Source organism: Lycorma delicatula, chromosome 3 (genome assembly GCF_047948215.1).
Source record: "Lycorma delicatula isolate Av1 chromosome 3, ASM4794821v1, whole genome shotgun sequence".
Classification (NCBI taxonomy): domain Eukaryota; kingdom Metazoa; phylum Arthropoda; class Insecta; order Hemiptera; family Fulgoridae; genus Lycorma; species Lycorma delicatula.
In genome coordinates this window covers 26,141,627-26,159,562 of record NC_134457.1, presented here as the reverse complement: position 1 = coordinate 26,159,562, position 17,936 = coordinate 26,141,627, and the positions used below count along the sequence as shown (strand labels likewise).

Genomic DNA, 17,936 nt, shown 5'->3' with positions numbered 1-17,936 from the left:
CTACAAGATTCACTATCTAGTGTCAGTAAGTTCATTTTAGTATAAATCTTACATTGTAAAACCCTAAAAATTTGTTTTACTTAGTCTAATAGTTCCCTACTTGCCTAATATGTTATTTTAGTTCGTTGACTGGTTTTATGCAGTTCTACAAGATTCACTATCTAGTGTCAGTTGTTTCATTTTAGTATAAAGCTTGCGTTGTAGAACTCTATCAATTTTTTTTAAATAGTCTAAATGTTCTCTTCCTGCCTTGTAGTTTATTTATTCCATTGACTGGTTTTATGCAGCTCTCCAAGATTCAGTATCTAGTGTCAATTGTTTCATTTTAGTATAAAACGTACATTGTATAATCCTATCAATTTTTTTTTCGTAGCCTTAAAGTTCCCTACTTGCCTAATATGTTATTTATTCCAATGACTGGTTTTTGCAGCGCTACAAGATACAGTATCTTGTGTCAATTGTTTCTTTATATTATAAAGCTTACATTGTAGAACCCTATCAATTTCTTTTACATAGTGTAAAAGTTCCCTACTTGCCTAATATGGTACTTTAGTTCTTTGACTGGTTTTATGCAGTTCTACATGATTCACTATTTAGCGTCAATTGATTCATTTTATTATAAAGCCTGCGTTGTAGAACCCTATCAATTTTTTTTACATAGCCTAAAACTTCTCTACCTGCCTAATATTTTATTTATTCTGGTTAATATTTTATTTTATTAACTGGTTTTATGCAGCGCTACAAGATTCAGTATCTAGTGTCAATTGTTCCATTTTAGTATAAAGTTTTTGTTGTAGTAGCTATCAATTCTTTTTACATAGTATAAAATTTCCCTACCTGACCAATATGTTATTTAATCCATTGAATGGTGTTATGCAGCTCTACAAGATTCAGTATCTAGTGTCAATTGTTTCATTTTAGTATAAAGCTTACATAGTTGAGCCCTACCAATTTTTTTTACATAGTCTAAAAGTTCCCTACTTACCTAATATGTTACTTTAGTTCGTTGACTGCTTTTATGGAATTCTACAAAATTCACTATCTAGTGTCAGTTGTTTCATTTTAGTATAAAGCTTGCGTTGTAGAACCCTATCAATTTTTTTTAAAAAGTATTAATTTTCCCTACTATCCCAATATGGTTATTTATTCTATTGACTGGTTTTTTGCTCCGCTACAAGATTCAGTATCTAGTGTCAATTGTTTTATTTTAGTATAAAACGTACATTGTATAACCCTATCAATTTTATATACATAGTATGAAATTTCCCTACCTGACCAATGTGTTATTTAATCCATTGAATGGTGTTATGCAGCTCTACAAGATTCAGTATCTAGTGTTAATTGTTTCATTTTAGTATAAAGCTTACATTGAAGAACCCTATCAATTTCTTTTACATAGTCTAAAAGTTCCCTACTTGCCTTATATGGTACTTCAGTTCTTTGACTGGTTTTATGCTGCGCTACAAGATTCAGTATCTAGAGTCAATTGTTTCTTTTTATTATAAAGCTTACATTGTAGAACCCTATCATTTTTTTTTACACAGTCTGAAAGTTCCATACCTGACCAATATGTTATTTATTCCATTGACTGGTATTATGCAGCTCTACAAGATTCACTATCTAGTGTCAATTGTTGCATTTTAGAATAAAGCTTGCGTTGTAGAACTCTATCAATTATTTTTACAGTCTAAAAGTTCTCTACCTGCCTTATAGTTTATTTATTCTAATGACTGGTTTTATGCAGTGCTACAAGATTCAGTATCTAGTGCCACTTGTTTCATTTTAGTATAAAGCTTGCGTTGTAGAATCCAATCAATTTTTTTTACATATTCTTAATTTACCCTATTATCCCAATATGGTTATTTATTCTATTGACTAGTTTTTTGCTGCGCTACTAGATTCACTATCTAGTGTCAATTGTTTCATTTTAGTATAAACCTTACATTGTAGAACCCTGACAATTTCTTTTACATAGTGTAAGTGATCCCTACTTTCCCAATATGATTATTTATTCGATTGACTGGTTTTTTGCTGCGGTACAAGATTCACTATCTAGTGTCAATTGTTTCATTTTAGTATAAAGCTTGCGTTGTAGAACCCTATCAATTTATTTTAAATAGTCTAAAAGTTCTCTACCTGCCTAAGAGTTTATTTATTCCATTGACTGGTTTTATGCAGCACTTAAGATTCAGTATCTAGTGTCAATTGTTCCATTTTAGTATAAACCTTTTGTTTTAGTAGCTATCAATTTTTTTTACATAATCTAAAAGTACACTACTTGCCTATTTTGTTATTTAGTCCATTGACTGGTTTTATGCAGCTCTACAAGATTCACTATCTAGTGTCAATTGTTTCATTTTAGTATAAAGCTTACATTGTAGAACCCTATCAATTTTTTTTTCATAACCTAAAAGTTCCCTACTTGCCTTATAGTTTACTTATTCCATTGACTGGTTTTATGCAGCGCTACAAGATTCACTACCTTGTGTCAATTGTTTCATTTTTGTATAAAGCTTGCGTTGTAGAACCCTATCAATTTATTTTAAATAGTCTAAAAGTTCTCTACCTGCCTAAGAGTTTATTTATTCCATTGACTGGTTTTATGCAGCGCTTAAGATTCAGTATCTAGTGTCAATTGTTCCATTTTAGTATAAACCTTTTGTTTTAGTAGCTATCAATTTTTTTTACATAGTCTAAAAGTTCTCTACCTGCCTAATATTTTATTTATTCTGGTTAATATTTTATTTTATTAACTGGTTTTATGCAGCGCTACAAGATTCAGTATCTAGTGTCAATTGTTCCATTTTAGTATAAAGTTTTTGTTGTAGTAGCTATCAATTCTTTTTACATAGTCAATAATTTCTTTACCTGACCAATATGTTATTTATTCCATTGAATGGTGTTATGCAGCTCTACAAGATTCACTATCTTGTGTCAATTGTTTCATTTTAGTATAAAGCTTGCGTTGTCGAACCCTATCAATTTTTTTGCATAGTCTAAAAGTTCTCTACCTGCCTAATATTTTATTTATTCCATTGACTGGTTTTATGCAGCGCTTCAAGATTCAGTATCTAGTGTCAATTGTTTCATTTTAGTATAAACCTTACATTATATAACCCTATCAATTTTTTTTACATAGTCTAAATGTTCCCTACTTACCTAATATGTTATTTATTCCAACGACTGGTTTTTGCAGCGCTACAAGATTCAGTATCTAGTGTCAATTGTTTCTTTTTATTATAAAGCTTACATTGTAGAACCCTATCAATTTCTTTTTAATGACACTTTGTTGTGCACTCGGGAAAAAACTTGCATTTTACAATTGTTATTAGTATTTTTGATTCCTTTTCCCATATAAGAGAAATATTGTTTAGATGATGTTACTTGTGATAAAAAGGCATTCAACTTTGAACTCTTTTATTTCTTTTTGTCGGTTATTAATTTTCAGAACCCAACTGGCTCATGAGTTTTTTTCATTTTACAGAATTGTAGCTGATAGCAGTAACTGTAAACTGTTTAATTAATATGTTTATTAATTTAATCATAAATCTGCATCCAAAATTATAATTTGACATAAGGAATGTATATGTAGTTATGATTTAAATGAAGAATAAGTATGTTGTTAGTTATCTACCTTAATGTCATCCCTAATAAAGTTTAATTAACGTGTTCTCATATAAGTGTTTTTCTTAGTTATAACTCATGTTTAGCTAACTAAACCAGTTGGTTTCATGTTTTACAAAATCATAAATTGTCAGGAAGTCATCTTATAACATGTGTTACAAAAACAGAAGTAGTTTGTTTATACGTAATCACGAGTAATTTAAAAAAAAAGCAGTTCCTGATATACAAATAAATTTTTTTAATTGTTCATATTTCTCATTGTTTCTTATCTTTACTATTGGATGAACCCATATTTCTTGTTTCGGTCCTTTTTTCTAACAATAATGCAATGATAACAGAAATATTTTCATTTGTTCAGATATCTTTATTATTTTTCCCTAAGTTCTACAAATTAATAACATAAAGTTCCCTGCATTAATAACATATTGTAAACTATAGATACACTTCTGGCAAAAGGTTACTACACACACACACACACACACACATATATATACGGTCAGGGATGCATCCATTAATTTTTCCAGTACAGGAACATTTGATTTTTATTATAGCAGATCACAAAAAAACAATCCACAGCTACAAACAGGGCTGACTACATGACAATGTTATGAAAAATGCACATTCATTTCGATGTTTGTATTGATAAGAAGCAAACTTATCTTTTTTATATCAGATTTTTAATTTCTTTTAATGAATTACATTTTTAATTATTCATTTTGTTGCCATTTTCCTACGGATATTCAAAATAAAGAATATTTTCATGTGGTCTGGTTTTTATAATTTAGTTAATAGTTTATCGGCTCATAATCTGTTAATAAGATAACAATAAAAATAAAAGTGAAGTGAGAGTTAAGAATCAAACCAAATAATTTTAATATCAACAAAAACATTTAATACATGAACATTTGTTATGCAAATTTGTCTTGTACCATTTAAGGAAGTAATAATGTCTTTCATTAAGATATATAATAACAATTAATGTCAAAATAAAACAAAAACCAAACTTTAAGTTAAAACAACCTTTTTTTGCATTCTTGCAGCAGTTTGTCCTTGATATATATATATATATATATATTTTTTTTTCAATATATATACATATATGTTTGTGTGCTGTCTACGACCTTACAATAAAAAAATTTGTTTGGAGTCATCCTTTTCTTTTTTCTGTTTAGCCTCCGGTAATTACCATTCAGATAATACTTCAGAGGATGATGTGTATGAGTGTAAATGAAGTGTAGTCTTGTACATTCTCAGTTCGACCATTTCTGAGATGTGTGGTTAATTGAAACCCAACCACCAAAGAACACCGGTATCCACGATCTAGTACTCAAATCCGTGTAAAAATAACTGCCTTTACTAGGACTTGAACGCTGGAACTCTCGACTTCCAAATCAGCTGATTTGGGAAGACGCGTTCACCACTAGACCAACCCGGTGGATTTGTTTGGAGTCATCCTAGTGAGCCCTTTTGTACTCTACAAATCATCTATCATTAAGAGACACACTTAGGCAGATGTTAAGGACAAATATACAAACAAAAAATCTTTTTATCCAGATAATTCCATCTGAGAAATTAAAAAATTACATAAATTTTTTATTAACCTCATATAATTAATTCACAGTTTTTTTCTTTTTTGTTAAATTTCTTATAGAAAGGAAAGAAAACAAGTTTTAATAAAACTAACAGAACTAATTAAATAAAATTAAATTATTCTGATTTTTATAATCTTGCATCATATCTCTTTCTCTACGTTTCATAATTTTTAAATTCTGGGTTTTTCATTCAATTTTTTAATTTCTAATTTGTTTATTATAAAAATAAGAATATTATCATAAGTTTACTAGTAATTCAATTTTTCTTTTCAAATTGAAAACAATATAAAAATTCAGTTTGTTATTTCACTTGAAAATTAATAGTTGAAAATAATAAATCAAACCAAATTTTACAAATTATATTTTAATAACTTTCTTCAAAACATTTTCATTTATCCTTTTGATCGTTCTCACTAATTCGTGCTTGCTTGATCAGCATTGTTTCTTAATTTTTATACATTTAAATAAAAACTTTATCAAATTTTCTAATTAGGTGGGTATATATAAAATGCCAAAAGCTATGTTTTATAGTGTGTAGCTGTTCATTAGTGTTCCAATTAAAGCCCAACAGGGCTAAGAACAGGGGTGGTGGTGGCGACTGGAACATCACTAGGTGGGTGTCTTCCCTTACAGGGTTGGGATGTCCATTAAGTACATTGTTGTGTTTATATATTTCATAAAGTTCAAGTTTGTCAAGATGGATCCTTGTTCTACCTAACCCGATGGCCTTCTATGGGTTCCCCTATTTCTAGCATCCTAACTGAATTCTTTCTACAACACATACATAGCGATAACAAATATGTTCTTCACAAAATAGTGTACCAACACAGTTATGTTGACATTTTACTATTATGTTTAAACACAATAAAAAATAAATCCTCTTTACCTGTTTATCACAAAAAGCAAGAAAAACAGCTCTGTTGAAGTATACGCTACACTTGACAATGTCATTGATAAATGTAATACATAGTGATAATATATATGTTTTACTCTGTTTAATTTTTTCATCTAGTCATTAATGGAATGAGCTTCTTAAATCCTATATACATTTATGTAAAAATAAGCCTTTTAATATTTAAGAGGCAAAAATTAAAATAAAAAAATCAGAGATTGTATTATGTGATTAGTAGTGATAATTTAAAAAAAAAAAAAAAAAAAAAAAAAAATAAGGTTTTACATTTATCAACTTCCCAGTTAAACATTTAATCCCAATATGAAAAAATTGCTTTCTACATTACTTTCTTAATATATTGATTGTAATAAAAAAATATTATCAGTAAAAAATTTAATAATTTTCAAGTTCAACTTTAATTTTTTTTTTCTTTTCTCTGTTTAGCCTCCGGTATCTACCGCTTAGATAATTCTTCAGAGGATGAATGAGGATGATATGTATGAGTGTAAATGAAGTGTAGTCTTGTACATTCTCAGTTCGACCATTCCTGAGATGTGTGGTTAATTGAAACCCAACCACCAAAGAACACCGGTATCCACGATCTAGTATTCAAATCCGTGTAAAAATAACTGGCTTTACTAGGACTTGAACGCTATAACTCTCAACTTCCAAATCAGCTGATTTGGGAAGACGCGTTAACCACTAGACCAACCCGGTGGGTTCAACTTTAATTTATCACAATGCAACTCTCCTAATACATCTTTAATGTCGTTTAATGTTTTATTTAATTTTTTTAATATTACTATAAATATTATGTACTTGACACCTCTGATTCAATCCTGAACATCTTCGAGTTCTATTGAAAAAAATCAAAAGAAAAAACAGGAAAAATCATAATACCTATGTTAAAATTTTCTTTTCCAGGAAAAAATTAATCAAATTTCAAAAATAATTTTGTAAAAAAGATTTTTTTAAATTTTAAATTGTTTAATAATTATTAACATTCAACATGTACTATTTTAAAGATAAAATTATGAGAAAAAAATTAAAATATTAACAAATTTATATTTTTAAGAATAAAAAGTTATAAAAATAAAAATTTATCATTGAAATTGTGTCTACACTTTACAAAAAGATTTATAAAATGTATAAAACTATTTTATCATTTTTGAATGGCCAAACACAGCTGATGAGATCAAAGTAACATGTGAAATGGCAAACTAGGTCCAAGGTGATGCAGCATGAGTTGTTTTGAGTTGAAGGAGTTAAATTAAAGAATGTTGTGTTAATTGTTCTGAAGTTATTAAGATTTTGGTTAAATATGTTAGTTATGTAATTACAAAAATTACAATGGTTAAAATTATAATGTTAAAAATATTTTAGGGTTTTGGTAAGGTTCCTAATTATTTGTTAATAAGGAAAAAGGAAGCTGAAGATATTGAAGATAGAATTAAAGAGAAAGAATCAAAAATACGACCGCCATTGAGGTATATAACTGAAGATGAGAGACAAGAATTATTAGAGGTTAGTTGTACTTCATATTTTATAAATATATTTTCTCAAATTCATTGGATCATGTTGTAACTTGTAGTAGATAAATCTTTATGGGATGAGGATTGGATCCCCCATTAAACATTTTTTCAATAATTTTTTATTTCTAAATTTATGTTAATATCTTTTTCTGTTGAAATATATCCTAAGTGTGTAAATCACAAAAAATTCATCTTTACCATTTCAATAGGTGAACCAGTTGTAAAAATTTTGAGAGAAAAACAAAAAGACAATATCTGTCTTTATACAGGCTGGTAGTACACAACCTCAGGACAAGAAAAAAGGGATCTATAGGTCTCAGTGTTAAATGGTGTGTCAGGAAATTAAATCTCTATACATTCCATGATATTTTTTCCCATTTATTTTATATACATTTATCCCTTTATTGATATGTATTACACAGCAAGAAACAAGTAGAGAAAATATTATTCTGGCATCACTGTTTTGGTTCTTGTACAAAGGAATATGAGGTAGGACTATCTCTGTACATTACTCATATTCTTTTATAAATTTACTTTTTACACTTTATTTACAGTTTACTCCGGAGCTTGAATGTGCAAGGTTTGATAAAAAGTAACAAGAATTTTAATCTTTTCTACAAGTACTTCAATGTTTATCCCATCTCCTTCAAATTAGTCTTCCTCTGCTATTTAATGTAGTTAACAGTCGAGAAAGACTGGTGAAACATCTCTTTAGGTATTGCCTTGAGCTCAGCTTGTAATTTTGCTTTTATCTCATTTATTGATGAAAAACCTTGCCCCTTGAGTCTCCTTTTAAGTTTGAAAAATAAGAAAAAGTCACTGGGAGCCATGTCTGGAGAATAGGGTGGCTATGTTCTGCCAAGAATTTTTGGATAGTTAAAGCAGTGTTCACTGGTGCTTTGTAGTGCAAAATCCACAAGTTGTCTCACCAAAGTTTAGATCATTTTCTCCACAGATTGCCTCAGTTAAATTGCATGAAACTTCTAGGTAGGACTCCTTGTTAACAGTACAGCCTTGCAGTAGGAATTCTTGATGAACAATTCCATTGTAGTCAAACGCAAACTAAGCGTTGCAGCTGGCTGAAAGTTAACATGTACATTACTGATAATACTATCGATATACAGAAAATCAACTCAATTGACAAGATACAATGCATACAATTAAAAATTCTTGTTGCTTTTTGATCAGACCTTATATCAAATCGTTTGATCTCACTAATTGTAAAAATAGGTAGAAAGACTTTTAAAATATATAGAAAACTTACACAGCACAAACATTTATTTTTGTTAAATGGTAAAATCACCTGATAACACATACCTTTGTCAGCTTTTCTATACTGTAGAATTCGACAGAATAAAAAACTGGTGAGTAATTGGCTTATAGATACTTGATACGCAACAGAAAATGCATAACTCTTACATATATCAATAAAGTTGTATAAAATGACAACATTTTCAGGAAAAAGTGATGTTATTTTCAAAACAAAATACATAAGATCTCATAGAAACCTAAAAAAAAATAAACTTTGATGAATAGAAACCCAGAAGTACACAAATTAAATTGAAGTGATCATACTATATACAGCATCAGACAGATAGGTCCACATTTACCTATGACACATCCAGGCACTACATGTAACAGATTCAAATTTTGGAAATTATTTTATAGAAACAAGATATACAGATAATATGTTAATCATAACATGCACCTTTACACTGACTTGGTTTTTCATAATACTTCAAATCCTACTGTTTTGATTGTTTATATACGAAGTTTGTAAATAAAGTAATGAGACTGGTTCAGAAAAAGTTTTTATTTACAATCCAATTATACATTGACTCGTGTCATCTTCGAAATAGTTCCCTTGGGAAGTCACGCAACGCTCAAATGGTTTTTCCACTCTTAGAAGCAATGTTGGACCAATGTCAGAATATCCTTCAGATAGTTGGTTATATTTTTTAAAATTTTTTCTACTGTTCCAAAATGATGTCCCTTTGAGGTGTTTTTTAAAGTCGAGAACAGGAAAATGTTGCAGGGACTAAAGTCGGGTGAAAAGGTGGTTGAGGAACTACAGGAATATTTTTCTTTGTCAAAAACTCGTTAATTGAGAGTGCAGTATGACAAGGTGCATTGTCATGATGCAGCATTCAATTGTCTTTGATAGCTGGTGTCAGGTGGGCAACTCTTTTCCGCAGTCTTTTAAGAATTTGTTGGAAAACATATTGATTAACAGTCTATCCTGTAGGCAAAAACTCCTTATGAACAATGCCATTATAATCAAAGAAACAAACTAGCAAGGTTTTGATTTTTGATTTGTTCATATTTTTGCTTTTTTGGGACATGGTGAGTTGAAGTGTGCCACTCCTTGCTGTGGCATTTTGTTTCTGGGTTATACTCAAATATCCAAGATTCATCACCAGTAATAACATTTTTTTAGAAAATCAGGATCAGTTTCAATTCGCTCTGGAAGGTCGCAGCACACTTGTTTTACGGTTCAACAGTGAGATTTTTTGGGACTAATTTTACACAAACATTTCACGTCCAATTCATTTGTCAAAATTTGATGGACTGGTTCGGTTCAAATTCAATTGTTGTGCAATCATTCTGACAGTTAATCGCTGGTTGTACTGTATCAAGTCTCTTGATTCACTCAACATTGTCGTCACTTTTTGACGTTAACGGTCTTCCAGAGCGTTGATCATCTGCAACTGATTCGTGGCCATCTGAAAATGCTTTAAACCACCTGGGCTTGTGACAGAGAGTAATCTTTATACGCCTTTTTCGATTTTGAAAAAGTTTCAGTATCATTCTCACCAAGTTTAACACAAAACTTGATCACATAATGTTGCTCATAATTAGTATCACTCATTTTTGTAACACACAACAAAAACTCGTTTCACGAAAAGTTTGTTTACGTCTCACGTGGCAACAATAGACTAAAAATATTATCTAATATAAATCAGCTATTCATATATGTGTCCTAGTAACTTTACAGTGTTGCCACTTTGGTTGCCTGATTACTTTATTTATAGACTTCGTAGTCATTCAAGTGAAGCTGTGCCTTGTCAGAGAAAAATAAGTCCATAACTTGAATTCACTCAATTGGTTGAATTCGATGATCATAAATTTAACTGTATTATACTCGATGAATATTTGATTTTTTGCAAATTAATTTTAGTTGAAAAGTGTCATTAATCTTTTCTTTTTTTTGATGAGGCAGGTAATTGGTAATTCATTTGAGTGACCAAGTCTGCTGTATTCAACATTTTCCTTGATTTTTCTCTTTCTTGTCTTTAACAAAACCACCAAATTGTCACAATTGTCTAAATTTAGTCACTGACCTCAATACTGATGTATTTTTAGGAATTGGTCTGTCTCAGTACTACTTACAGCAAAAAAGATTCTTGCACTCCAGTCATTGATCGTGTATTCAAGTATGGTTGTAATAAAAACACATTCCTTCCGTGAAAACACCATCTTCTCACTAAAAGTATTCTGATCGCTTTAAGGCTACTGGAAGTAGTCTTCTCCCGTTGGTGTGATACTCAGATGTCAGATGAGTTCATTCCAGTAAAATGAAGGGGAAGTCAATTCAAATTTTGTAGAAGGCCAGTTAATGAGTTGCCTTTTATATAGGACACCCTGTACTTAAATAGCTTTTATGTTTTATATTATTGAGGTTGTAGAATCTTGAAATAAAACGTCCATAAAAACAGGTAAAAAATGCACAGTATACTTTAATGCATAATTTGTTATAATTCCTGTAGATTTGTTTTTAAATAGGTTGAAACTCATAAAAATAACACATAAAAGAACAGTATAACATGATATAAAACTATTTCTTTTTTAAATTGTTTGTAAGTTATAACTTCCAAAGATGAGCTTATTTTGTAAAATAGATATCATATTAGAGTCTAAAATGATTATTGATATCTGTAGCATGTAAAATACTATTTTATTTTAATTTTAGAAATTACTAATAAACATTTAGTTGGGTTTATTAGAATAAAATATGGATTATGATTGATTCAAATAATTGGTGATTAATAAAACAGTTTAGAAATTTTATGCCATTTTCTCATGTCCTTCCCATATAATTTTTTTAACGATTTTGATAATTATTAATTCTTAGAAGTAAGTTACAGCTAGTTTATTGTTACTAAATTTATCTGTATACCAAGGGAAATAATTAATAGTTTATGATGTTTTCATTTTGTAGCTTGACTTTAAAAACATTTAATTTTTTATTGTGATTCAAATAGAATTTTTATTTTTAAAAAATCAGTATTATGTACAGAAGTTGTTTAAAGTAATTTTTTTTTTGTGTAATAGGGTTTACATAAGAATTGGGGTGATCTACAAAAGGAATTTCAGTTATTACCTATGGTAACTGACACAATACCAAAAATTAAACGTAAAACTCAGCTGGAAAAAGAATTGAAAGAACTTGAAAAAGTTATTGAAATAGTCGAAAGAAATCCGTTAATATATGTAAATGAAAATAGAAAACTGAATCAATATTGTAATGATTATAATTGGGATGGTGATGTACAGAAGGAAATGAATAAAAAATTTGTGCAGTGTTCTTGTAGGAAACAATCTGTGTGATTTGCATTTTTATTATTGAATAATTATAAAAATTTGTTTAACAATGATTAATTAATGTCGTGTGTATTTTGATGTACAACTTTTAATGCCACTCTGCAATAACTAGATGGCAGTGTTAGCATTGTGTTGTTCTAAGCACTCTGTCTTTTTTTAATTGTACTGATTGTATTTTTAATTATTTATAATAAATGTGAAATTCTATTTTAATTAATTTTCACTTTTTTTTTATAAAAATTGTATGCTACAATTATGTATATTGTTTTGAAAACTTTTTATCTACATTTTACTTTTTCCCAAATTAGTGCAAAAAAAAAAAAAGTAATTTTATTTTCAAAAATAAGATTGAATCAGTGTGATTTCACTATAGTTTGTCATACATAAAAAGAAACTGCCTTTACAATAAGAGGAACTTATCGCCGTTTCATTATGGTCTTGCTCTACATGCATTATTAATAGAAAGGATATTTGTTCCTGGTTCGTGTAAAGGATTAAGTAATTGTTGTTATCTACTAATAAGTAGTCATTGAAAAAATATTAACACATTAAGGAACAGAAGAACACTGTTCTTATGATAGAAAAAAGTTAAAAACATATAAACAAATACATATGGAGAAAATCGCTCATGAGTTTGGAGTAGGACAGAGCATTGTTTGTGATTAAAAAAGAAGAGAACTGAAAAAGTGGTATTCTATAAATTGTTTGTATTCTGAAATACAAATACAAAAAAGGGGTTTTATAAAAAGTTAGTGAAGCATTATTTATGTGGCTGGTACAGAAAAGGACCTCTCTCTTTTTCTGTTTAGCATCTGGAATCATCATAAGGTATTACCTTCAGAGGATGATATGTATGAATGTAAATGAAATGGTGTAGTCATATACAAATTAGTCACCGGGTTGGTCTATTGGTGAACGCGTCTTCCCAAATCAGCTGATTTGGAAGTCGAGAGTTCCAGCGTTCAAGTCCTAGTAAAGCCAGTTATTTTTACACGGATTTGAATACTAGATCGTGGATACCGGTGTTCTTTGGTGGTTGGGTTTCAATTAACCACACATCTCAGAAATGGTCGAACTGAGAATGTACAAGACTACACTTCATTCACACTCATACACATCATCCTCATTCATCCTCTGAAGTATTATCTAAACGGTAGTTACCGGAGGCTAAACAGGAAAAAGAAAGTCATATACAAATTTCAAGGTCAACCATTCCTGAGATGAGTGGTTAAATGAAACCCAACCACCAAAGAACACCGGTAATCCACTATATAGTACTCAAATCTATATAAAAGTAACTGGCTTTACTAAGATTTGAACCTTACAAATCTCAAATTTAAAATCTGGTGATTTGCGATGATGAGTTCACCACTAGGCCAACCCAGTAGGTTGCAGAAAAGAGCCTGATTTGTATTAATTACTTTAAGAAAAAACATTCTATTTTTATGAAGAACTCTCTATTTTATGATAATGGAGAGAATAATTAAGTAAATTAGCATTAACTATTTAATTCTATAGTTGCCTGTAGTATGCCTGCACACAGTTTTTTCAGTTGTAAGAGATATTACATTACATAATTTTATTTTATTTCTGTGTAGTATATAATAAAATTGTTTTTCATAAACATGCGATGAATGTAAAAATATACAGCAGTTACTTCAATAAAACCTATGTTATCCAAATTATTGTCACTCAATTAATTTGGATAACTACTATAACGGTAAAAGTATTGGTAATAACCAAATTTCCATGAATCTATACATTTTCAGGATCATTAATAAAAAAATTGTGCTCAATAATGTTTTGATTGATTTCTGCTTCCTTTTTTTGTAATTGATCAACTTAGAATGTACTGTCAAGATGACAGTCCATTTATACAAAATACAATTATAAATGTACTTTTAAAAAAATTACTAAAATTGTGTTTGGATATAAGGCAGTACGTGTTAGAAAGAGAGATACAATATTTTGTAACATCAGAAATAAGGTTTTGGTAGAGTTAGAGTATTGAACCAAGGAACTTTGTATGTTTTCAAATGTACATTTGAATAATTTAAATTAAGTAAATTATTTCTTTAAACAGATCTTCATGTCTAAATTTAATTGTTTGTTAATTGTTTTTACATTGCTTTTTTTATTATTATTTTTGGTAAATAATTTTTTTTTATTTTACTGTTAATAAATAAAGCGTATGGATCTTGGAAAAACATTGCAAGTTTTAAGTTTACTACAAGTAATATTAACAAATGAAAATATTAATATCAAAACAGTACTCAATTAGGACAGTGTGTCCTCTGTCAGTAGTACATAATTGGTATGGTGAATTTGAAAAATAGTTAAAGGCATTGGATCTGGTGAAGACCTTGAAGTTTATCATTTAGCCAAGTATGAGATTTCATTATTTAAAAATTGTTTTTTTTTTTAATTTATTGTTTGATATGTATAAGTGTAGTATACAGTTTTATGTACTGTTAGAAAATAATTTGGCTGGCTAGAAGGTATAGTGAAGCATGCTAGGTTATAAATCAGCAAAGGTATTGTTTTGTATATTATCTTTATATCATTATGTCAAATAATATTGAAAATTAAGGAAAAAAAAGAGGAGATGCTCTAATATAAATAGTCTTTAAAACACAAATTATTAGAATATTTATTTCATTTATAAATTGTCTTTTAATTTAGAATCCCAATAAATGTTTTTTTTTTTTTGGAAATCAATTTATTTCTGATTCAATTTTATTAATGCATGTTTTAACCCATACAATGCCAATCTAAATATTGGAACCTACACTAATGTCTACTTATTATTTATACTGAACATATTAAATTTAGATAAACAATGACAGTTGAAATGTAATGTACATTGGAACATAACAGAGAATAAAATTTTGCACAAAGCAACAGGTGCTGCCAACTTTTCCTCTACTACTAACATTCCAAAACTTGTTCATCCATGTCCCCTCTTTTTCTATCAGTTGCCATTGTTATGGAGTCGAGTATGCATGCCTGCTATGTCAGTTCTCTAAAACAAAGTTCAGTGATTGAATATTTAACAATAGAAAAGTGTATACTAGTGATGTTCATCATCGTCTGAAAGCTGTTTATGGTGATAAAACTGTTGATCGAAGTACTATGAGTAGACGGGCAATAAAATTTTGTCCATTAGAAGCGAGTAAACAGAAACAGTGGGCGGTCTCTTTGATTGATAAGAAGCATTTAAAATCCATTTAAAATCGATTCAAAATGACCATTCCATCACACAATGACTCATCATCATCCAGATAGGCATAACAAAAGAAGGAGTTGGATACATTATTTCATAATTGGTTACCGTAAAATCTGTTTATGGTGGGTACCATGCAAATTTAGAAAAAGAACAATGAAATGACTATTGTGATCAGCTATTGTGACTTAACCTGTAACAACTCCATCTGGGATATAATCAAAGAAAAAACCTCTCATTTGTGGCCATGTTGAAGAGCTGAAAACTGCTGTTAAACTGTTTATATGACTTTGATCATTCAAAATCTTAAACATTGAATAGATTGTCTTAACATATTTGGCGACTGACAAAGCTGTGTGCAAACAATGAAGGAGCACATTCAGATGGAATGAATGTAAGTTTTATGTGTAAAAATATTTAATGAAAATTTGTGTTTATTTCTTTATTTGGAAACGGGCTTGTTGCTATAGTATAATATGAAAAATTACTTCCTGAGTGACAACAAATCAAATGTAACAGTTTAATCTTAATTTCTAATATATAGCACAGAAAATTGTTTGGTATTTTTTTATTATTACTTTATTGTATTAAATAATTTTAAGATGTGGGAAGTTTTATAGAAATGTGTAAGAAAATATAATCATGAAATAAGCTTTTTATTTCCCTGGGTTTATTAACAATTTTGTGTTTGTACTAGATATAGTTTCTCTATAAAAAAATCTAGCAAGACAAACATTAGTTTTTGATTAAAACTTAGTAGAACATTTTTTTTTTAAAGTTACACTAAGTAATGACAATTTTTTGAAATTTTAAATACAGATGACAAAAAAAACAGGAACTTTTGAAAAATTTTTTAAATATATTTATTGGCAGAAACCTAACCATTATAATAAAAAGTATAATATTTATAAAAATATCAACTTATCAAGATAACATAATATCAGTTTTTGAAAATTACATCAGGTAGATTTTCAAAAACTGATATTAGGTATCTTGATAAATTTTTACATACTTTAGCAAAATCTTTCTGCTCGGTGTCTCTCACTTCATCATATAATAACGATTTTCAAAGGTACAAGATAGATAGAAGTATTATCGTTAAACATTGGTTATTCAGTTGGTGAATTAAATACTCCATTCATATTTAAGGAATTGTTATACGCACTTGCCATACTTTCACACTTTCCTAATTCGTCACTACAACATTTTTTAAATATTTACAATGGTTTATTCTCCGAACAAGTATACCCGCCCGGCTGGTCAGAAGCATTTATTATACCAGTACTAAAACCTGGTAAAGACAAACCAACCCGTCAAGCTACCGCCCTATTTCTTTAACAAGCGTTTTGTGTAAAATAATGGCGAGAATGGTAAACCGCAGGCTTACATGGTACTTTGAGAGATATGGCTATCTATCTCCAGAACAGTGTGGTTTCCGACAAGGACGATCTTCCATTGACACTAAATGGTCAATGGAAACAGCCATACAAAACGCTTTCTTAAACCCCGAGCACCTCGTTGTCGCTATCTTCTTTGATATAAAAAAGGCGTACGACACGGCCAGGCGACGTGGTATTCTTAACATCCTCAAAGAATGGGGAATCAAAGGCAATATGCTTGCTTTTATCCGTGGATTCTTAAATCACTGAACGTTTCATGTTCGTGTGGACGATTCGCTCTCAAGTAGTGTCATCTTGGAGACTGAAGTCCCTCAAGGTGGTGTATTAATTTTCTGTAGCCATAAACAGTATTACCAATTGTGAGCAGGCTCCTGTCTCATTTTCTCTATTTGTTGATGATTTTGCTATTTACATTGCGAGCCGTTCTACACCCACAGCAGAGAGACTACTACAGAACACTACATCTCACCTTGAAATTTGGTCCAGGATTACTGGTTTCACATTTTCATCCAACAAAACAAAATGTGTAGTCTTTTCTCGGCTACGAAACCCTTCTATTTCGCAAGTTTTTCTGAACGGAGAGCTTATCTCCTTACGTCAAGTTTTTAGGTTTATTTTTTGATAGCCGTCTTACTTGGGTCAGACATATAAAAGAATTTCAAATAAAATGTTCCAAACTTTTAGATATGATGCGAGTCCTTAGTAACACCAATTGCGGAGCCGATTGGTCATGTATGATATGTTTTTACTATTCCTTTGTTCGTTCCCGCTTAGATTATGGTTGTCGCCTACTCTTCAGCTCGTCAATGCGTGCTTAAAATGCTGGACGGTGAACATCATGCTTTCCTTCGGCTTGCCACAGGCGCGTTTAGGTCAAGCCCCTGTCTCAAGCTTACTTGTAGACTGTGGTGAACCATCACTTTGGGATAGACGAGACCAGCAATTATTATATTATTTTGCTCGCCTCAGCGGACAGTCGAATCACCCAGCTTTTGACCCAGTTCTTAAGAATGCTAGTTTGAGGAAGTATGAATACCGTCCATGTTGTACTGCGCCTGTGGGTGTCCGTAC

At 30.0% G+C, this 17,936-nt stretch overlaps 1 protein-coding gene across 1 annotated transcript; it reads left to right on the top strand.

The window, feature by feature from the left end:
- The first annotated feature begins 1,135 nt into the window (after positions 1-1,135).
- Positions 1,136-12,455, top strand: LOC142320827 (enkurin-like). Its single transcript, XM_075358801.1, has 3 exons — positions 1,136-1,183; positions 7,492-7,632; positions 11,973-12,455. Exons 1-3 carry the CDS (start codon positions 1,136-1,138, stop codon positions 12,246-12,248), a joined length of 465 nt encoding a protein of 154 aa, XP_075214916.1. The 3' UTR covers positions 12,249-12,455.
- Positions 12,456-17,936: the final 5,481 nt, after the last annotated feature.

Excerpts from the sequence above, each read along its gene's own strand:
- LOC142320827 (XM_075358801.1), top strand. The coding sequence starts at position 1,136 with ATGGTTATTTATTCTATTGACTGGTTTTTTGCTCCGCTACAAGATTCA. Across the intron at positions 1,184-7,491 it reads TTGCTCCGCTACAAGATTCA|GGTTTTGGTAAGGTTCCTAA; the intron begins GTATCTAGTGTC and ends AAAATATTTTAG. Across the intron at positions 7,633-11,972 it reads AGAGACAAGAATTATTAGAG|GGTTTACATAAGAATTGGGG; the intron begins GTTAGTTGTACT and ends TTTGTGTAATAG.